This window comes from Rhinatrema bivittatum, chromosome 13, assembly GCF_901001135.1.
Source record: "Rhinatrema bivittatum chromosome 13, aRhiBiv1.1, whole genome shotgun sequence".
NCBI classification, from domain to species: Eukaryota; Metazoa; Chordata; class Amphibia; order Gymnophiona; family Rhinatrematidae; genus Rhinatrema; species Rhinatrema bivittatum.
Window position 1 is genome coordinate 43,224,965 of NC_042627.1, and position 18,484 is coordinate 43,243,448.

General features: G+C 46.6%; 1 protein-coding gene across 1 annotated transcript in view; it reads left to right on the forward strand.

The window, feature by feature from the left end:
• SLTM (SAFB like transcription modulator) overlaps positions 1-18,484 on the forward strand; it is a 399,249-nt gene that overhangs the window by 308,874 nt on the left and 71,891 nt on the right. Inside the window, 2 exon segments of the mRNA XM_029574499.1 lie at positions 2,941-3,065; positions 10,879-11,046. Of these exon segments, the coding sequence (XP_029430359.1) occupies positions 2,941-3,065; positions 10,879-11,046 (293 nt within the window).

Consider the following 18,484-nt stretch of genomic DNA (forward strand, 5'->3'; position numbering starts at 1 on the left):
CCCGAGCACTTTCCCTATTCCGAAGAAAATCCAGAAGTTGATCAACCGGGAGTGGGATTCTCCTGACTCGAGCCTGCAAGTGGGCAGGGCGATGTCCAAGCTTTATCCTCTTCTGCAGGACCATTTGGATGTTCTCTAGGTCACGAAGGTGGATGCAGCAGTGTCGGCAGTCACTAAGAAGACCACTATCCTGGTTGCTGGAGCTTCCGACCTGAAGGATGTTCAGGATCAGAAGTTGGAAGTGCATCTCAAGCGAGTGTTTGAGGTCGTGGGACTCTGCGTGCGGCGGTCTGTGCAAGCCTGATGCAGCGGGCCTGTTTGTGTTGGATCCAGAAGCCGCAGGAGCAGCCTGCCTCCGGGACTTTCTCCAGTCCAGGCGACCCGCCTGGAGGCGGGGGTTACTTATTGTGCGGATGCCTTGTATGACCCGGTGTGAACCACGGCCCGCGCTATGATGTCTGTGGCGGCCAGACGACACTTGTGGCTACGTAACTGGTCAGCGGACCTTACGTCAAAATCGCGGCTCTGTAATCTGCCCTTTCAGGGGAAGCTACTGTTTGGTGAGGATCTCGATCGTCTGAAGTTGCTGGGAGAGATGAAGGGCAATAGGCTGCCAGAGGATTGAAAGTCTCGCCGGAAACGTTTCTCCTCTCTGCCTCGCTTTCGGGAGTCTAGGTGTTTTCATCAGACGAGTTCCTCGGGGAGGCCTCGGACCCACAACAGTCCTCACACAGGCACCAGTCCTTTCGGGGGTTTGGAAGGACATCTAGAGGGGGATCCACTCCGGGAATGGGTGGCAATAGGTCCTCACAATGAGATCCGGCAGGTCAACTCCTCATCTCCGGTAATCGGGGGCAGGCTGGCCCAGTTCTACGGGAGTGGACTAAGATAACCTCCGACCGGTGGGTCTTGAGCGAGGTGAGAGACAGCTACGCCTTAGAATTTTCTTGCCCTCTGCGGTCGGTGTTTTTGGAGTCGCATTGTCTTTCCCGAAGCAAGTGGACAGCAGTTCAGGAAACGCTTCAGCGTCTAAGTCTGGAGGTGGTTGTGCCGGTACCAATGTTCGAACAGAGGCAAAGCAGATATTCCATCTACTTCGTGGTCCCAAGAAGGAAGGCACGTTCTGCTCTATCTTAGACTTGCAGAAAGTCAACCAGAGTTTGAAGGTACCATGTTTTCGGATGGAGACATTGTGCACCGTAATAACAGCAATACGGGGAGGAGAGTTTTTGGCGTCTCTGGATCTCACCGAGGCTTATCTGCATATCCCCATCAGTCTTGAGCACCAGAAATTTCTCAGATTCATGGTTCTCTTGGTTGAATAGTTGAATAGGGGGCTCGTCATAGGGTGTCCCACTTGAGGCGTGCAAGTTGCGCAAGTGCCATTGAGAAGCTGCTACTAAGGAAGTGGATGAGGATCATGCCCTATCGGATGATTCCTGAACATACCCAAATCAGTCCAGAGAAGTGGGTTGTGTATCCCTACCAGCAGATGGAGTCAGAGAACAAATCAGATTTTGTACCTCCTAGATGAGGGAGAAATTCCACCTGACTTAGAACCACATAGGACTCTACTCCGCTTCTTTCACAAAGACAAGTTGCCAGGTTTGTTGGCTTAGACCCTAAAAACACTGAGTGGATGGGGGTTATGCTACAGGATCTCAAAAGAAAGATCCCATCTTGGTTACCTTGTGCAAGGTGTCCTGTTTTTTTTTTTTCACCTCCTGGAACACACTCAAGAATTAATTGAGTGGAAAGCTCCAGAACCAAGCTTTAAAGGGGGGTGTTCTTTGAGAGGCCTGTACTCCTTAGATCCTAAGGTAAGGGAGCAGTTGTGATTCCCGAAGGTTGATGCCTTGGGGTGTGCTGTTACCAAGTGAATCAGTTTCGGTCGAAGGGGGAGCAGCTCTGAAGGGATGACCAGGATATGAGGATTGAGGCCATTCTCAAGCAGGCAATTGAAGCCATGGCAATGAATTTGCAGATAGCTTCTTACTGCTGCTTGGTGGCTAGAGCAGGTTTGTGTCAACTTTGAGTGGGAGCCAACAGTGGGCTGGTGTTGGAACCAGGAGCCACATTTCTAGCTGATACGGGCTGTGACTTTGTATGTTTGCTAGAGGTGCAACTTAAGTTTGAGAGCTTCAGGTTTTATTGCTGCTTCTTAAGGAGAACTCAGTTTATCTAAATATTTGATTAGTTTCTTCTTCTGTTCTGTAGAATTGTGGAGAGAAGGTTTTTCTTGGCGGGTTCTTTCCTGATATATTAAAATTTGCTGCTCCTTTGTCCAAAGTATGCTTCAACTCATGGTACTATACTACTATTACCAGTGACATCACTGAAAAAGATATGTTCTGTCTCAATCTGCTGATGGTGGTATAAACCCACACATGTGGACTGGTCTAGCAGGATTTAAGGGAAAAAAAAATCAACAGGTTAGATGTGCTGATAATTTTTTGAGATGATGGGGTGGGGTTCCGCTATGGTTCAGCTGCTTGTCTTCATTTTTTATATTTATATATTAGTAAGTTGATAAGCATCTTGGTAACCTTAGCTGAATATACTGGCCCAAGTTACCCAATGACTTTAATGAGGGTAACCTGCTGCTCTCCAGCTTAATGAATATGGACCTCTCTTATTTTGTTCTAGGGGGATTTCCATAGAAGATTTTCATTGTAAAGGTTATGTACTGTTCCTCCCCCTCCCCCCTCTTTAAATTGTATGTCCAAATTAGGTTTTGAAATAGAATCAAAGCACTTGGATGACCTTTCAGTAGTATTTTGTTGTCCTGATACTTGTTCGAGATGCATAGTGGTACTTGAAGGGTGTTCTCTACATCTGGGATCCTTATGTGTATTTTGTGCTGAGATCAATACTGAAAGTGTTTTGATCTATTTGGCAATTTACAAAAATGTAATCAAAGTTCAATTAATTTTTGTAAAGGAACGTCGCAAGGAAGCTGAAAGGATTGCTCATGAGCGTGAGGAACTTCGGCGTCAACAAGAACAGCTTCGTTACGAACAGGAAAAAAGAAATTCTCTAAAGAGACCACGTGATGTAGATCACAGGTAGTTAATTTGTTCAGTTTCTCATTGTTGGCATTCTTAAAAAAAAAAAAAAATTTAGATATATCTATATATTAAGGGGGCAGCCTGTTGACTCAGTGGCCATTTTCTGGGTCATGACTGCTCTCCAGATGGGATTGGGGATGCTGCACAAACTGTGGGAGGGAAGAAAGTTCCCATCATTGTGTAACAGCAACACTTAGTTGATTAAGGGCCCACAGTTAGTATACCATTGGGAGCTGCAGCTTGTGGCCACTGGCTGAGAATTATCACTGTAATAGCTAAGTGAAGTTGGGAGAGGCTGGGAAAAACCCAGGTGCTTCTACATGAATGGTTATGGTGCTGTAACCCAGCTTGGTTACAATTGAGCTGAAACTAAAACAATAGGAAACAAACACACTATATTTTTATTTAAAGAGGTGATTCTAAATTTGTGATAGTACTTGCCTCTTGGATAATTTAAAGTAGCTGTATAAATGTACAAAAACGTGACCTTTTTCACTTGAACATTACTCGTATTTGCTGTCTGAACTTAGGAACTCATGTGTGAAGAAAGGGTTTTTATAATTTCACTAACTTCTACAAGATGGATTTTGAAGTATAGTTGCAGAGTGTTTTTATGGAGTTGGCTCATTTATTTAGAAGGTATTAACTTGCAAGAAGCAAAGCTCTTTTCCCTGTACGTACCTGGATCAGTCCAGACAGTGGGTTATATCCCCCGACCAGCAGATGGAGTCAGAACAGAGTTTGAGAGCATCAGCATATAGAGTAGTGCACCCTCTGCTGGAGCTCAGTATTCTTCTGACTCCAGCAGATGCGAGTGGGGGGATCCACTAGCTCCCCCAGATTGACAGGGTTTCTTCATTTTTAGTTATTTCTTTCTTTTTCTCCACAGTATTTCCCTGTCATATGTTTCTCTTCATTTTGGATCCTTAAAGTTTAAAAAAAAAAAAAAAGTTTTCAATTTTTGAGGTGGCGTGTGTCTGTGGCTTTGCCTTCTCTATTCTGTACTCCTTTCCTCTTCAATTGGGGTAAGTGGAAGCTTTTTGAATTTCTTTCTCCACAGGTTTGCTTCTTTTTGGTGGTGCCCCGTGGATGCCGGTGGTTCCGGCCGCTCCACGCGTCGTTGGGGGTCCCGCGGTTCGTAAGCTCCACCCGTGGGTGTGTGCTCAACTGCCCCCCCCCACGGCACTAGCTCGTCTTTGGCCCCCCCCTGAGGCTTTTCTTTTTCCCGGTGCTGACATGCCGCGGTCCTCGAGGTGTGAGGCCTGCGGCGAGCCGGGAAATCAATTTCTGAGGGAGGGGCTTTGTGAGCGGTGCTTCCCCGACGGGGAAGGCACCCTGCAGTCCTCCGGTGCGATTTCGGACCTGCCGCCTCAGCCCGGGTGACGCGGGCCGGCCACGACGCCGCCTTTGGCGGGAACGGCGGCCATTTTAGGGGGTCAGCATGAGACTGACTCGCTCCCAGATGCAGACAGGATTGGTTGTACTGGCTCTCAACAGGCTTTGCCCCCGGCGGGAGGTTTGCCCGACCGGGGCTCCCAGGACGGTCTCCCCCCCCAAGGGATTCCAATCAGCTCTCCGTTTTTCTCACCTGACTTTATTCTGGCAATGCACATGGCTTATTTGCAGGGTATGGGAGCGCAGGCGCCTAATCCCCTGGGGGCCCCTCCCCCCAAGGTTCCTAAACTTGCTGTTGGTCTCACAGTCTCGTCCGTTACACATGGATCCCTGCCGGGTCCCTCTCCCGTGCCACCCCGGCGTACCACGGGGGCGGCTTCGCCGGTGAGACGTCTCCCCGGAACCCCCGGAAGCGCATCCGGATGGACATACGGAGGGGGACGACCCTCGAGCCCTACGGATTTTTCAAAAAGAAGAGCTGGATGAACTCATCCACCACATTATTCAGGAGCTGGACCTCGACCCACCTCCAGATCCGCCGATCCCTGTGGCTCCTGCCGTCGCCACCTCGTCTCGCAAAGGAGATCCAGTACTTGCCGCCCTCCGTCGTAGAGCAAGGGCTTTCTCTATTCATGAGTCCTTCCTACAGCTTCTCACCAGGGAGTGGGACACTCCCGAGGCATCCTTGAAAGTCACACGTGCCATGGAAAAGCTATACCCGCTCCCCGAGGATTTTTTGGATCTTTTCAAGGTTCCCAAGGTGGACTCAGCGGTGTCGACAGTGACCAAGAGGATAACCATCCCGGTTACGGGGGGAACGGCCCTGCAGGATACGCAGGACCGTAAACTAGAGACCTTCCTCAAGAGAGTCTTCGAAGTCTCCGCCCTGGGTATGCGGGCCGTGATGTGCAGTTCGCTCGCGCAAAGGGCCAGCTTACTCTGGGTACAGCAGCTTCTCACCTCTCAGGAATTGCCTCCCGAAGAGGCCGCCCAGGCGGACTGGCTGGAATCTGCCATAGCATACGGGGCGGATGCCCTGTATGATCTTTCGCGTAATGGAGAGGTCCATGGTTTCGGTTGTAGCAGCCCGACGGCTCTTGTGGCTTCGCAACTGGGCAGCGGATGCTTCCTCCAAGTCGAGCCTTGGCTCCCTCCCCTTTCGGGGGAAGTTCTTATTTGGAGAGGACCTGGATCAGATCATCAAGTCACTGGGGGAAAATTCGGTGCATCGGCTGCCGGAGGATAGACAGCGTTCTTTCAGATCATTTTCTTCCGGTAGAACCAGGGCCAGGGCACAGCGACGTTACAGGACTTACCGACAGTCCGCTTCCCGGACACAGCAGACAAGACCCCAGCCTTGGTCTCGTTCCTTTCGTGGGCGGAGGCCCGCGAGAGAGGGTCCAGGGCAGGGAATTCCGCCCACAGTCATCCCACTGATGCCAAAGGAGCCCACTTCTCACCTCCCCGGATCGGAGGCCGCTTCATGGACTTCTACGAGGAGTGGGCAGTAATCTCCACGGACCAGTGGGTGCTGGACACCATAAGAGACGGTTACGCCTTGGAATTTGTCCGCCCCCCGAGGGACCGGTTCATCTTCTCCCCCTGCGGTTTGGATCTCAAGAGGATAGCGGTTCAACAAACACTAGACCGACTGCAGGAAATAGGGGCCATCGTTCCCGTCCCCTTCGAGGTGGGCTTGTTGGGCCACTATTCCATTTACTTCATCGTTCCCAAAAAGGACGGTTCCTTTCGCCCCATCCTGGACTTGAAGGAGGTAAACAAGGCTCTCAGGATCACCCGGTTTCGCATGGAGACTCTCCGATCAGTGATTGCCGCAGTGCACAAGGGAGAATTCCTCGCTTCACTGGACCTCTCGGAAGCGTACTTGCACATTCCCATCCTGCATGCTCACCGGCGGTATCTTCGCTTCAAGATTCTCGGTCAACACTTTCAGTTCAAGGTGCTTCCCTTCGGTTTGGCGACCGCACCTCGGACCTTCACAAAGATCATGGTAGTGGTGGCGGCGGCCCTCCGCAAGGAGGGTATCCTAGTACATCCGTATCTAGACGACTGGCTGATTCGAGCGAAGTCCTTCTCACATGGTCAGACCTCAGTGGCCAGAGTAGTACAATTCCTACGCTCTCTGGGCTGGGTGATGAACCTTCCAAAGAGTTCCCTTGTGCCCTCGCAACACCTGGATTTCTTAGGGGCAAGCTTCGATACCCGGCGGGGGATGGTGTTCCTGCGCCAGGACAAGGCGCAAGCCCTGAGAGAGCACGTGTCTCGGTTTTCGGCTCTGGAAGAACCAACCGCCTGGAATTATCTGCAGCTCCTGGGAGTAATGGCCTCCACCATCGACATGGTACCCTGGGCGTTTGCACACCTGAGTCCACTGCAGGCGTCCCTACTATCCCGCTGGAAACCAGTCTCCCAAGAGTATCAGGTGATCCTGCCGCTTCCACCATTATTTATTTATTTATTTATTTATTTAACATTTTTATATACCGACCTTCATGAAAGAAATTCATATCAGATCGGTTTACAAATAACATGAGGGGAATAACAAAGTCAACCATATAACAAGAAATGAAAGTTACATATAACAAGGGGTATTAACCTGGAGGGCTAGGATAGCCGGAGCGATAGAAGGCATAACTGAACAAATTAGATAATACAATAATATGATGAGAAGAGGCATAAGTGTATAGGCTACACTTGTCAGAGAGTTTAGGTAGGAGTCAGTGTCTGAATTAGTGAGGAATTGCTGGAACTGTAGGTTAAGTGAAGGCCTGGATGAAGAGCCATGTCTTAAGTTTTTTGCGGAAGGTAAACGGGCATGGTTCTAATCTGAGTTCTGTGGGCATCTTGTTCCAGATGGCTGGGCCAGCTGTAGAGAAGGTTCGTTCTTTGGTATATGATAGGCGGGTAGATTTCGTTGTAGGGGGTTGCAGGGTGCCTTTATATGCTTCTCGAATCGGTCTGTCTGATGAGTATAATTTGAGGGGAATCTGGAGGTCTAGTTGTTGTTGGTTGTGAATGACTTTGTGGATTATAGTGAGAGCCTTGTGTAATATTCTATATTTGATTGGCAGCCAGTGCAGGTTCTGTAGTATGGGGGTGATGTGTGTTCCTCTGTTGGTATTAGTCAGGATTCTTGCCGCAGCATTTTGGAGCATCTGTAATGGTTTGATAGATGAAGTAGGGAGCCCGAGGAGAAGAGAAAAGCCTGGATTGGTGGCTTGTCCCCTCGCATCTGGCTCAGGGAGTCTCGCTCGAGGTTCCCAATTGGGTGGTGGTGACCACCGATGCCAGCCTCGCAGGATGGGGCGCTGTCTGCGAAAGAAGCGCCACTCAAGGGACTTGGACGCCAGAGGAGGCAAAGTGGCCGATCAATCGCCTAGAAACAAGAGCCGTGCGTTTCGCTCTCCAGCGTTTTCTTCCCCTGGTGCGACACAGGGAGGTGAGGATCCTCTCGGACAATGCCACCACAGTGGCCTACATCAATCGGCAAGGGGGGACAAGAAGCAAGCATGTCTCCCTCGAGTCTACTCCCCTGATGGAGTGGGCGGAGAGCAATCTCGTCCGGATAGCGGCCTCTCACATCGCCGGGGTGGACAACGTTCAGGCAGACTTCCTGAGTCGTCAACAGCTAGACCCCGGCGAGTGGGCTCTCTCCGAGGCAATGCATCTCATCATCCGTCGTTGGGGGACTCCACGCCTCGATCTAATGGCGACCTTTCTCAACGCCAAGGCTCCACGCTTCTTCAGCCGCAGAAGAGAGCGCGGCGCAGAGGGGGTGGATGCCCTCGCCCTTCCGTGGCCGTCGGATCAACTGCTCTATGTGTTTCCTCCTTGGCCTCTGGTCGGCAAGGTTCTCCGCAGGTTAGAACATCATCGAGGGACTGTAATTCTCGTCGCCCCGGAATGGCCCCGTCGGCCATGGTTCGCAGATCTACTTCAGATGATGGTGGACTGTCTACTTCGCCTGTCCCATCTTCCTCATCTTCTGCGCCAGGGTCCGGTATTTTTCAAGCAGGCAGAACTCTTCTGTCTTGCGTGGCTTTTGAACGGCGCAGTCTCCGCCACAGAGGCTACCCGGAGACAGTGATCTCAACGATGCTTCGTTCCCGCAAGCCTTCGACCTCAGTCGCTTACGTTCGAGTTTGGAAAGTCTTCGAAGCATGGTGTTCCGACCGCGGAGTCCAAACCATGGAGGCGACTGTCCCGCTGATCCTTCATTTCCTACAGGATGGTCTGGATAAGGGTCTCGTCTATAATTCGCTCCGGGTTCAGGTGGCAGCCTTGAATGTCTTGGTACAGAAGGACTGCTCTCTACCCCTTCAGCCGGATATCGCACGTTTTCTGAAGGGTGCCAAACACCTGCGGCCACCGGTCAGGGATCCTTTCCCTTCTTGGAGTCTCAACTTGGTGCTGCGCACGCTGTCGGGCCCTCCTTTTGAACCCCTGAGGGGGTCCTCCCTCAAGGACCTGACCCTCAAGACTGTTTTCCTGGTAGCCATCTCTTCTGCTCGCCGGATTTCAGAACTTCAAGCCTTGTCCTGCCGAGACCCTTATCTGCGTTTCTCCGACTCGGGGGTTTCCCTTCGTACCGTGCCATCCTTCCTACCAAAGGTGGTCTCGGCCTTCCACGTCAATCAAACAGTGGAGCTTCCAGCGTTTGCTCCAGAGGAACCCCGGTCTCTCCGGCTCCTGGACGTCAAGCGTGTACTGCTCCGCTACCTGGAGGTTACCAATGACTTCCGGGTATCTGATCATTTGTTTGTCCTCTGGTCAGGACCGAGGAGAGGTTCAGGCATCCAAGACGACTATTGCTCGCTGGATAAAGGACTCCATCTCTTCCTCTTACATTGCGGCGGGGCGGGTGCCACCTCGCAGCCTCTCGGCTCATTCCACGCGATCCCAAGCGGCGTCCTAGGCGGAATCTCGCTCTGTTTCCTCCCAGGAAATCTGCCGTGCGGCGACATGGAAGTCGTTGCACACTTTTTCCAGACATTACAGACTACACCTGGCACCTCAGGGCACGGGTTCTTTTGGGGATCAGGTTCTCCGAGCAGGTCTCTCAAAACCCCACCCGGTTTAGGGAAGCTTGGGTACATCCCACTGTCTGGACTGATCCAGGTATGTGCAGGGAAAAGAAAATTATTCCTTACCTGCTAATTTTCGTTCCTGTAGTACCATGGATCAGTCCAGACGCCCGCCACTAGGGGTTTCATTAGGTCCTGCTCGGATTCTTCCAGGTATCTTTCATTCTGTTTGTCTCTGATTAGTGTTACTGTTCACAGCTCCTCACAAGTTGACTGTTGCTGGTCCCGTTGACCGTTTGTTTACTTATATCTTTCTCTGTTCCTCTTTGGGAACGGTTCTGGATCCAAAATGTTGTGTTTTTTGCTTTTGGGCTTTGCTATGCGTAATACTGAGCTCCAGCAGAGGGTGCACTACTCTATATGCTGACGCTCTCAAACTCTGTTCTGACTCCATCTGCTGGTCGGGGGATATAACCCACTGTCTGGACTGATTCATGGTACTACAGGAACGAAAATTAGCAGGTAAGGAATAATTTTCTTTTCCATAAGATTTGGTTAAAAATACCTTCTTAACCATTAAAGGAAATTGTATATTTTTTTCTGTTTGTGTATATGCTATAAGATTGTGTTGGTTCAACATTGCTTGAATTTTTCATGTTTTCTAGGTTAGGGATGGGGTTGTAGGTTTTATTTGCTTGGTAACTTTTAATGTGGAGTATTGGGGGGAAGGTATCATTGTGTGGGAGGTGAGAGTTCAGATTAGTATAATTCTTTGTATGATTTTTTTGAATAGATGTACTGTAACAAAATATAATTCATTAAGTTTGTCTTTTCTGGACAATTTTTAAAAAAAAAATGTTCTTTTTTTTGAAGTGTTAAAAATGTATTTGTACACTTCCCTGTTCTTGGTCCATTGTGTACCATGCATCTTGTTAGTACCTGCATTTTGCTTAAATACCTTCTTTAATACAATGAACAGCTGCAAAATTAGTTTTCTAAAGATATTTAAAATAGATTGTGTAGTCATAAAGAAGTGTCTACCTTTTATTTTTATACATATATGCAAGAAATGTCAAAGCAGAAGACCTAGTTACAAGCTATACAAGCAAGAAGTTGTGAAGAATCTTGCAAGGGCTGCTGCTTTAACTACAAGCACAAGAAATTTTGACAGTCCTATTCTGGAATCTAGTCACACAACTCTCTTCAGTTTTTTGCTTAGTTTATTTTTCTTTTCAAAACAAATTCCAAAAATTATATTAAATGTTGCTGTCAGCAGTTTCCAAAATTAACAAACCATACTAAATTGATTCACAATGTTACTATTTTATGAGCAGTTACAGCCCAGTTAACTTCTTGACTTGATTTTCCAGGCGGGATGATCCTTATTGGACTGAAAATAAAAAAATATCTTTGGATACAGATACTCGATTCAGCCATGGGTCTGACTACAGTCGCCAGCCGAATCGATTTAATGACTTTGATCACAGAGGACGGTTTCCTGAGGGTGGTTCATCTGTACCTTCTTCATCTTTTGAAAGGTAAAGCTGTGTTCTACCTTGGAAGTTTTTCCTACAAAGTATATTTGATTTCCATTGAGTAATTTCTCTTAATTCTCATTTGAAAACTTCTTTGATTTAAAAAACCAAAAATAAAACTCTAGTGAGATTTGGCATACTTTAAAGAGACAGGGAACCAAAAGTCAAACTTAAATGTAAAGACAAATGATGCTGTAATACTGTTCAAGGTGTCGGCAAGTCAGAGGGGGTGTGGCACACACATTCATTCACCTTTTTTAAAAATTGCTTTATAATGCATTGTGAATGTTTATAAACAAAAGAATTGCTTCAGTTATATTAAAATATTTGCAAAAAATGGGAAACAAAGTCCCAGAGATACTCAGAAAGCAAAAAAAAACAAACAAATGCCCTGACTTTACTGGACTGCTTCAGAGGGGATAGTTAAATTTCAAAAAACTTCTCTAGCAAGGTATTTCATCGTGGCCAATGGTCTCAGCAAAATCATGTAAGATATTTTCTGTTTTCTCAAGTATTTTTAATATTATTGGAACACTAATTTAAGAACACTCACAGCGCACTATAAAAAATATAAAAAAAATTCAAAAAGAGATGAATGATAGATTAGACCAAGTGGTGGATATGTGCTCCACAAAGTCTATCTTGCTGACCTCTTGGACAGTATTAAGGCATCCTGTGTCTTTAGCATTTTAGTTTTGATACTCTATGTAATTATTTAGTTAAGACAGTGATGTCACTCTCTTTAATGCTTTAATGTAGCCCAGAGCCATTCTCATTTTTAGTTTGGCTTTGAAACTTACCTTACTACATACATTCCTGGTACTCTAGGCTTACTCCATGAATGATTGAATAAAATAGTATACAAAGTAGCATGGTCTGTTTCTACTGCTCATGCGAGATTTGTGAAGATCAAATCTAAACTTGCAGCTTTCAGCCTTTTATCTATGTTCCACCATTATTTGCCTTTTGAACATTTTTTTTTTTTAAAGTACTAGAACATATATTATCCCAGGACAAGCAGGATGATAGTCCTCACATGGGTGACGAGATCGTTGGAGCCCCCTCACGGAAAAACCTACTGAGCATGCCCAGCATGCCATGATCCCTGCATCCACAGGGGGTCTCCCTCCAGTCTCTTTTTTTCCGTGCTGCTTTTAGCCTCGCGTTGAAGGAGCTATGAGTTTTTCTCACTATTTTTCCTCACGGAATATGTCACCAAAAATTAATATTTTCTGTCACAAAAATTCTCCATCGGGTCTCCCTTCGACATTCTCTTTGGTAACCGGTCTTTCCCCGTATGTACCCGGATCAGTCCAGACTGTGGGTTGAGCCTCCTTTCCAGCAAGTGGAGACAGACTAAAACTGAAAGGATATCCTATAAGAGGGTAGAGCCTATCCTATAACCCTTTAGCATTTGTCTGTCTTCAGCAGGTGCAGCAGGTCCCCCTTCGGTATCCTGTTCTAGGCTAGTCAGCCTTCTTTTCTTCATGTCTTCCGGGATCAAGCAAGTACTTATTCCTTAGGGATATTGTGTTTTTCTTCCTGTCAAAATAAAAGTAAAAGTCAGGAAGTTTGTAGATTAATTTAAGAGTACAGTATTCTCATATATGGATATCCTATTATTCATATAAATGGAATTTCCAATCCACAATCCAAATAGCGTATATTATTTGAATCATGTAACCAAAACTTTATTGGCACCTACTAGCTAATTTATAATCCTAACCAGACTTATTTATGTGCCTATCTGTAAACCGTTGTGATGGTATACCACTAAACGACGGTATAGAAAAGTTTTTAAATAAAATAGATTTTGAATTTTTCTTCATGAGACTGATCTGTCTCCTGGCTCTTGCCGGACTCGGGGGCTTTGCCACTTGTGCAGTGCATAGCCTGTGGCAGTTATCGCTTCCAGGTGTGGGGACAGAGTCTGGTAGTCCAGTTCTCGTCTCCCCCCTCCTCTGGCTGCCGAGGGGTCGTAGTTTGCTGCTGCTGTGCTCAGTCTGTAAAAAAAACAAAACAAAAAAAAAAAAAGACATAGTGCCAAAGGAATCAGGCTAAGTTTAAAACTTTTCCCAGTACTTTTATTACTTACCTACAGCAGCAGACCCATATTCTTTATTTTTGGTTCTCTCAGGGCTTGAACCGGCAGCCAGACAGGCAGGAGTCAGCAGGTTTCCCCCCTGCTTCACTCTGGGCCTGCAGGCTGTCAATCAAACTTTTTTTTCAGCTGTTTGTTTTCCTTCAGAGCTGTTCTCTTTGCCGCGGCAGGCAGCCTGCCTCTTCTGTGTCAGCCCCCTTCGTTTTTTTGCAAGGGGGCTTCTGCTCTGCCGGGTGGGGAAGGTCCCTCCTCGGCAGGGCAGGCAAATTTAGCCCGGGAATCAAGTCCCCAGAGCTTGGCCAGGCTGTTCCTGGGTTGAGAGAGCCCAGGAACGGTGGCCATTTTGAATTTTTCATCTGCTTTGTTTTTGGAGCTCCCTGGGGCTGGGGGGGGGGGGGGGGGGAGCTGATATATATATATATTTTTTTTTTTAAACAGCCACCCCCTGATTTGAGCCCCGCGACTCCCCCAGGACGGGTTCTTTAAGAACATAAGAAATTGCCATGCTGGGTCAGACCAAGGGTCCATCAAGCCCAGCATCCTGTTTCCAGCAGAGGCCAAACCAGGCCACAAGAACCTGGCAATTACCCAAATACTAAGAAGATCCCATGCTACTGATGCAATTAATAGCAGTGGCTTATTCCCTAAGTAAAATTGATTAATAGCCATTAATGGACTTCTCCTCCAAGAACTTATCCAAACCTTTTTTTAACCCAGCTACACTAACTGCACTAACCACATCCTCTGGCAACAAATTCCAGAGCTTTATTGTGTGTTGAGTGAGAGAGAATTTTCTCCAATTAGTCTTAAATGTGCTACTTGCTAACTTCATGGAATGCCCCCTAGTCCTTCTATTATTCGAAAGTGTAAATAACCGAGTCACATCTACTCATTCAAGACCTCTCATGATCTTAAAGACCTCTATCATATCCCCCATCAGCCGTCTCTTCTCCAAGCTGAACAGCCCTAACCTCTTCAGCCTTTCCTCATAGGGAAGCTGTTCCATCCCCTTTATCATTTTGGTTGCCCTTCTCTGTACCTTCTCCATCGCAACTATATCTTTTTTGAGATGCGGCGACCAGAATTGTACACAGTATTCAAGGTGTGGTCTCTCCATGGAGCGAGATAGAGGTATTATGACATTTTCTGTTCTATTAACCATTCCCTTCCTAATAATTCCTAACATTCTATTTGCTTCTTTGACTCCTGCAGCACACTGAGCTGACTATTTTAAAGTATTATCCACTATGATGCCTAGATCTTTTTCCTGGGTGGTAGCTCCTAATATGGAACCTAACATCGTGTAACTCAGCAAGGGTTATTTTTCCCTATAATGCAACACCTTGCACTAGTCCACATTAAATTTAATCTGCCATTTGGATGCCCAATCTTCAAGTCTTGCAAGGTCCTCCTGCAATGTATCAGTCTGCTTGTGATTTAACTATTCTGAATAATTTTGTATCATCTGCAAATTTGATAACCTCACTCGTTGTATTCCTTTCCAGATATATATATACATATATATATATATATATATATATATATATATATATATATATATATTGAAAAGCACCGGTCCAAGTACAGATCCCTGAGGCACTTCACTGTTTACCCTTTGCCACTGAGAAAATTGACCATTTAATCCTACTCTATTTCCTATCTTTTAACCAGCTTGTAATCCACGAAAGGACATCGCCTCCTATCCCATGACTTTTTAGTTTTCGTAGAAGCCTCTCATGAGGGACTTTGTCAAACGCCTTCTGAAAATCCAAATACACTACATCTACCAGTTCACCTTTATCCATATGTTTATTAACCCCCTTCAAAAAAACGAAGCAGATTTGTTAGACAAGACTTCCCTTGGGTAAATCCATGTTGACTATGTTCCATTAAATCATGTCTTTCTATATGCTTTACAATTTTGTTCTTGAGAATAGAGAAACAGAGAGTAGGATTAAATGGGCAATTTTCTCAGTGGAAGGGAGTGGACAGTGGAGTGCCTCAGGGATCTGTATTGGGACCCTTACTGTTCAATATATTTATAAATGATCTGGAAAGAAATACGACGAGTGAGATAATCAAATTTGCAGATGACACAAAATTGTTCAGAGTAGTTAAATCACAAGCAGATTGTGATAAATTGCAGGAAGACCTTGTGAGACTGGAAAATTGGGCATCCAAATGGCAGATGAAATTTAATGTGGATAAGTGCAAGGTGATGCATATAGGGAAAAATAACCCATGCTATAATTACACGATGTTGGGTTCCATATTAGGTGCTACAACCCAAGAAAGAGATCTAGGTGTCATAGTGGATAACACTTTGAAATCGTCGGTTCAGTGTGCTGCGGCAGTCAAAAAAGCAAACAGAATGTTGGGAATTATTAGAAAAGGAATGATGAATAAAACGGAAATGTCATAATGCCTCTGTATCGCTCCATGGTGAGACCGCACCTTGAATACTGTGTACAATTCTGGTTGCCGCATCTCAAAAAAGATATAATTGCGATGGAGAAGGTACAGAGAAGGGCTACCAAAATGATAAGGGGAATGGAACAACTCCCCTATGAGGAAAGACTAAAGAGGTTAGGACTTTTCAGCTTGGAGAAGAGACGACTGAGGGGGGATATGATAGAGGTGTTTAAAATCATGAGAGGCCTAGAACGGGTAGATGTGAATCGGTTATTTACTCTTTCGGATAGTAGAAGGACTAGGGGACACTCCATGAAGTTAGCATGGGGCACATTTAAAACTAATTGGAGAAAGTTCTTTTTTACTCAACGCACAATTCAACTCTGGAATTTGTTGCCAGAGAATGTGGTTCGTGCAGTTAGTATAGCTGTGTTTAAAAAAGGATTGGATAAGTTCTTGGAGGAGAAGTCCATTACCTGCTATTAAGTTCACTTAGAGAATAGCCACTGCCATTAGCAATGGTTACATGGAATAGACTTAGTTTTTGGGTACGTGCCAGGTGGTTATGGCCTGGATTGGCCACTGTTGGAAACAGGATGCTGGGCTTGATGAACCCTTGGTCTGACCCAGCATGGCATTTTCTTATGTTCTTATGTTCCACTATTTTTCCCGGTACTGAAGTCAGGCTCACTGGTCTGTAGTTACCCGGATCGCCCCTGGAGCCTTTTTTAAATATTGGGGTTACATTGGCCACCCTCCAGTCTTCAGGTACAATGGATGATTTTAATGATAGGTTACAAATTTTAACTAATAGATCAGAAATTTCATTTTTGAGTTCCTTCAGAACCCTAGGATGCATACCATCCGGTCCAGGTGATTTGCTACTCTTTAGTTTGTCAATTTGGCCTACTACATCTTCCAGGTTCACAATGATTTCGTTCAGTTTGTCTGACTCATCACCCCTGAAAACCATCTCCAGAACTGTATCTCCCAAACATCCTCACCAGTAAACACTGAGGCAAAGAATTCATTTAGTCTTTCTGCAATGGCCTTATCTTCCTTAAGAGCCCCTTTAACCCCTCTGTCATCTAATGGTCCAACCGACTCCCTCACAGGTTTCTTGCTTTGGATATATTTAAAAAGGTTTTTATTATGAGTTTTTGCCTCTATGGCCAATTTCATTTCAGATTCTCTCTTCGCCTGTCTTATCAATGTTTTACACTTAGCTTGACAATGCTTATGTTTTATCCTATTTTCTTCAGATGGATCCTTCTTCCAATTGTTGAAGGATGTTTTTTTGGCTAAAATAGCCTCTTTCACCTCACCTTTTAACCACGACGGTAATCGTTTTGCCTTCCTTCCACCTTTCGTAATGCGCGGAATACATATGGACTGCGCCTCTAGGATTGTATTTTTAAACAATGTCCATGCCTGTTGAACAGTTTTAACCTTTGCAGCTGCACCTTTCAGTTTTTTCTAACTATTTTTCTCATTTTATCAAAGTTTCCCTTTTTAAAATTTAGTGTTAGAGCTGCAGATTTACTTAGTCCCCCTTCCAGTTATTAGTTTAAATTTGATCATGTTGTGATGACTGTTGCCAAGTGGCCCCACCACCGTTACTTCTCTCACCAAATCTTGCGTTCCACTAAGAATTAAATCTAAAATAGCTCCCTCTTGTTGGTTCCTGAACCAATTGCTCCATGAAGCAATCATTTATTACATCCAGGAACTTTGTCTCTAGCAAGTCCTGATGTTACATTTACCCAGTCAATATTGGGGTAATTGAAATCTCCCATTATTATTTCACTGCCAAATTGGTTTGCTTCACTGATTTCTCTTAGCATTTCATCATCTGTCTGACCATTTTGTCCAGGTGGACGGTAGTATACTCCTATCACTATATTCTTACCCAACACACATGGGATTTCTACCCATATAGATTCTACTGAGCCTTTAGTCTCTTGTATGATCTTTATCCTGTTGGACTCTATACTCTCCCGGACATAAAGTGCCACACCCCCACCAAGTTGATCCTCCCTATCATTGCGTTCCCTGTACGTACCTGGATCAGTCCAGACAGTGGGTTATGTCCCCAATCCAGCAGATGGAGTCAGTCAAAGCTTTGAGGGGGCGTCACCATAAGTGCTACTACCCCCTCTGCAGGAGTTCAGTATCTTCTGACTCCAGCAGATGCGAGTAGGGAATACGGGTTGCTCCCGATTACCTCAGGCATTCCTTGTACTTCTTTATCTGATTTTCTTCTCTCTGCCTACTTCTTTTTGGATCAAGTTTTGTTAAAAAAAAAAAAAAAAAAAAGTGTAAAGTGAGTTAGAGGGCCCTAATTGGGAGGCGTGGCTTCCCTCTATGTTTGTCTGCTCTCTCCTTCTTCTTTCGTTGCGTGCGGGGTAAGTGCAGTGTTTGTTTTTTTTGCTTCTTTCCCTGCAGTTTGCTTCGACGGACGGTCGCGGAGGCCAGTAGGACCGGCCTCTCCGCGTTCTCTCTCTTGCCTGCGGCCATTTTCGCGGCTCCTCGTGGGCTGCGGAGGCAGGCAGGGAGGTCGTCGTTGGCGGGTCGCGCGGCCAGGAAGGCCCCCCCGCGGTGCCGTTTTCGTCCTCGGCGGGTTGTGCAGGCCGTCCGGGCCCCCCCGCAGCGGCGCTCCCGTTCTCGGCCCCCCCCCGAGGCTCTGCCGGGTGGTTTTTTGATCTGCCGGGCCTGTTTCCTGCACAGCTCCGATGCCGCGGCCAGAGCGCTGCTCTGCTTGCGGCGAGCCGGGCTCGCGGATTTCGAGGGAGGGCATCTGTGCGAGGTGTCTCCCCGGGGGGGAAGGCACCTCGCGGCCCCGCATCGATTTCCCTCGGCTCACAGGCTTGCCCGGGCGGCGGGGGCCGGCCCCTCCCCCATTCCTGGCGGGAACGGCGGCCATCTTAC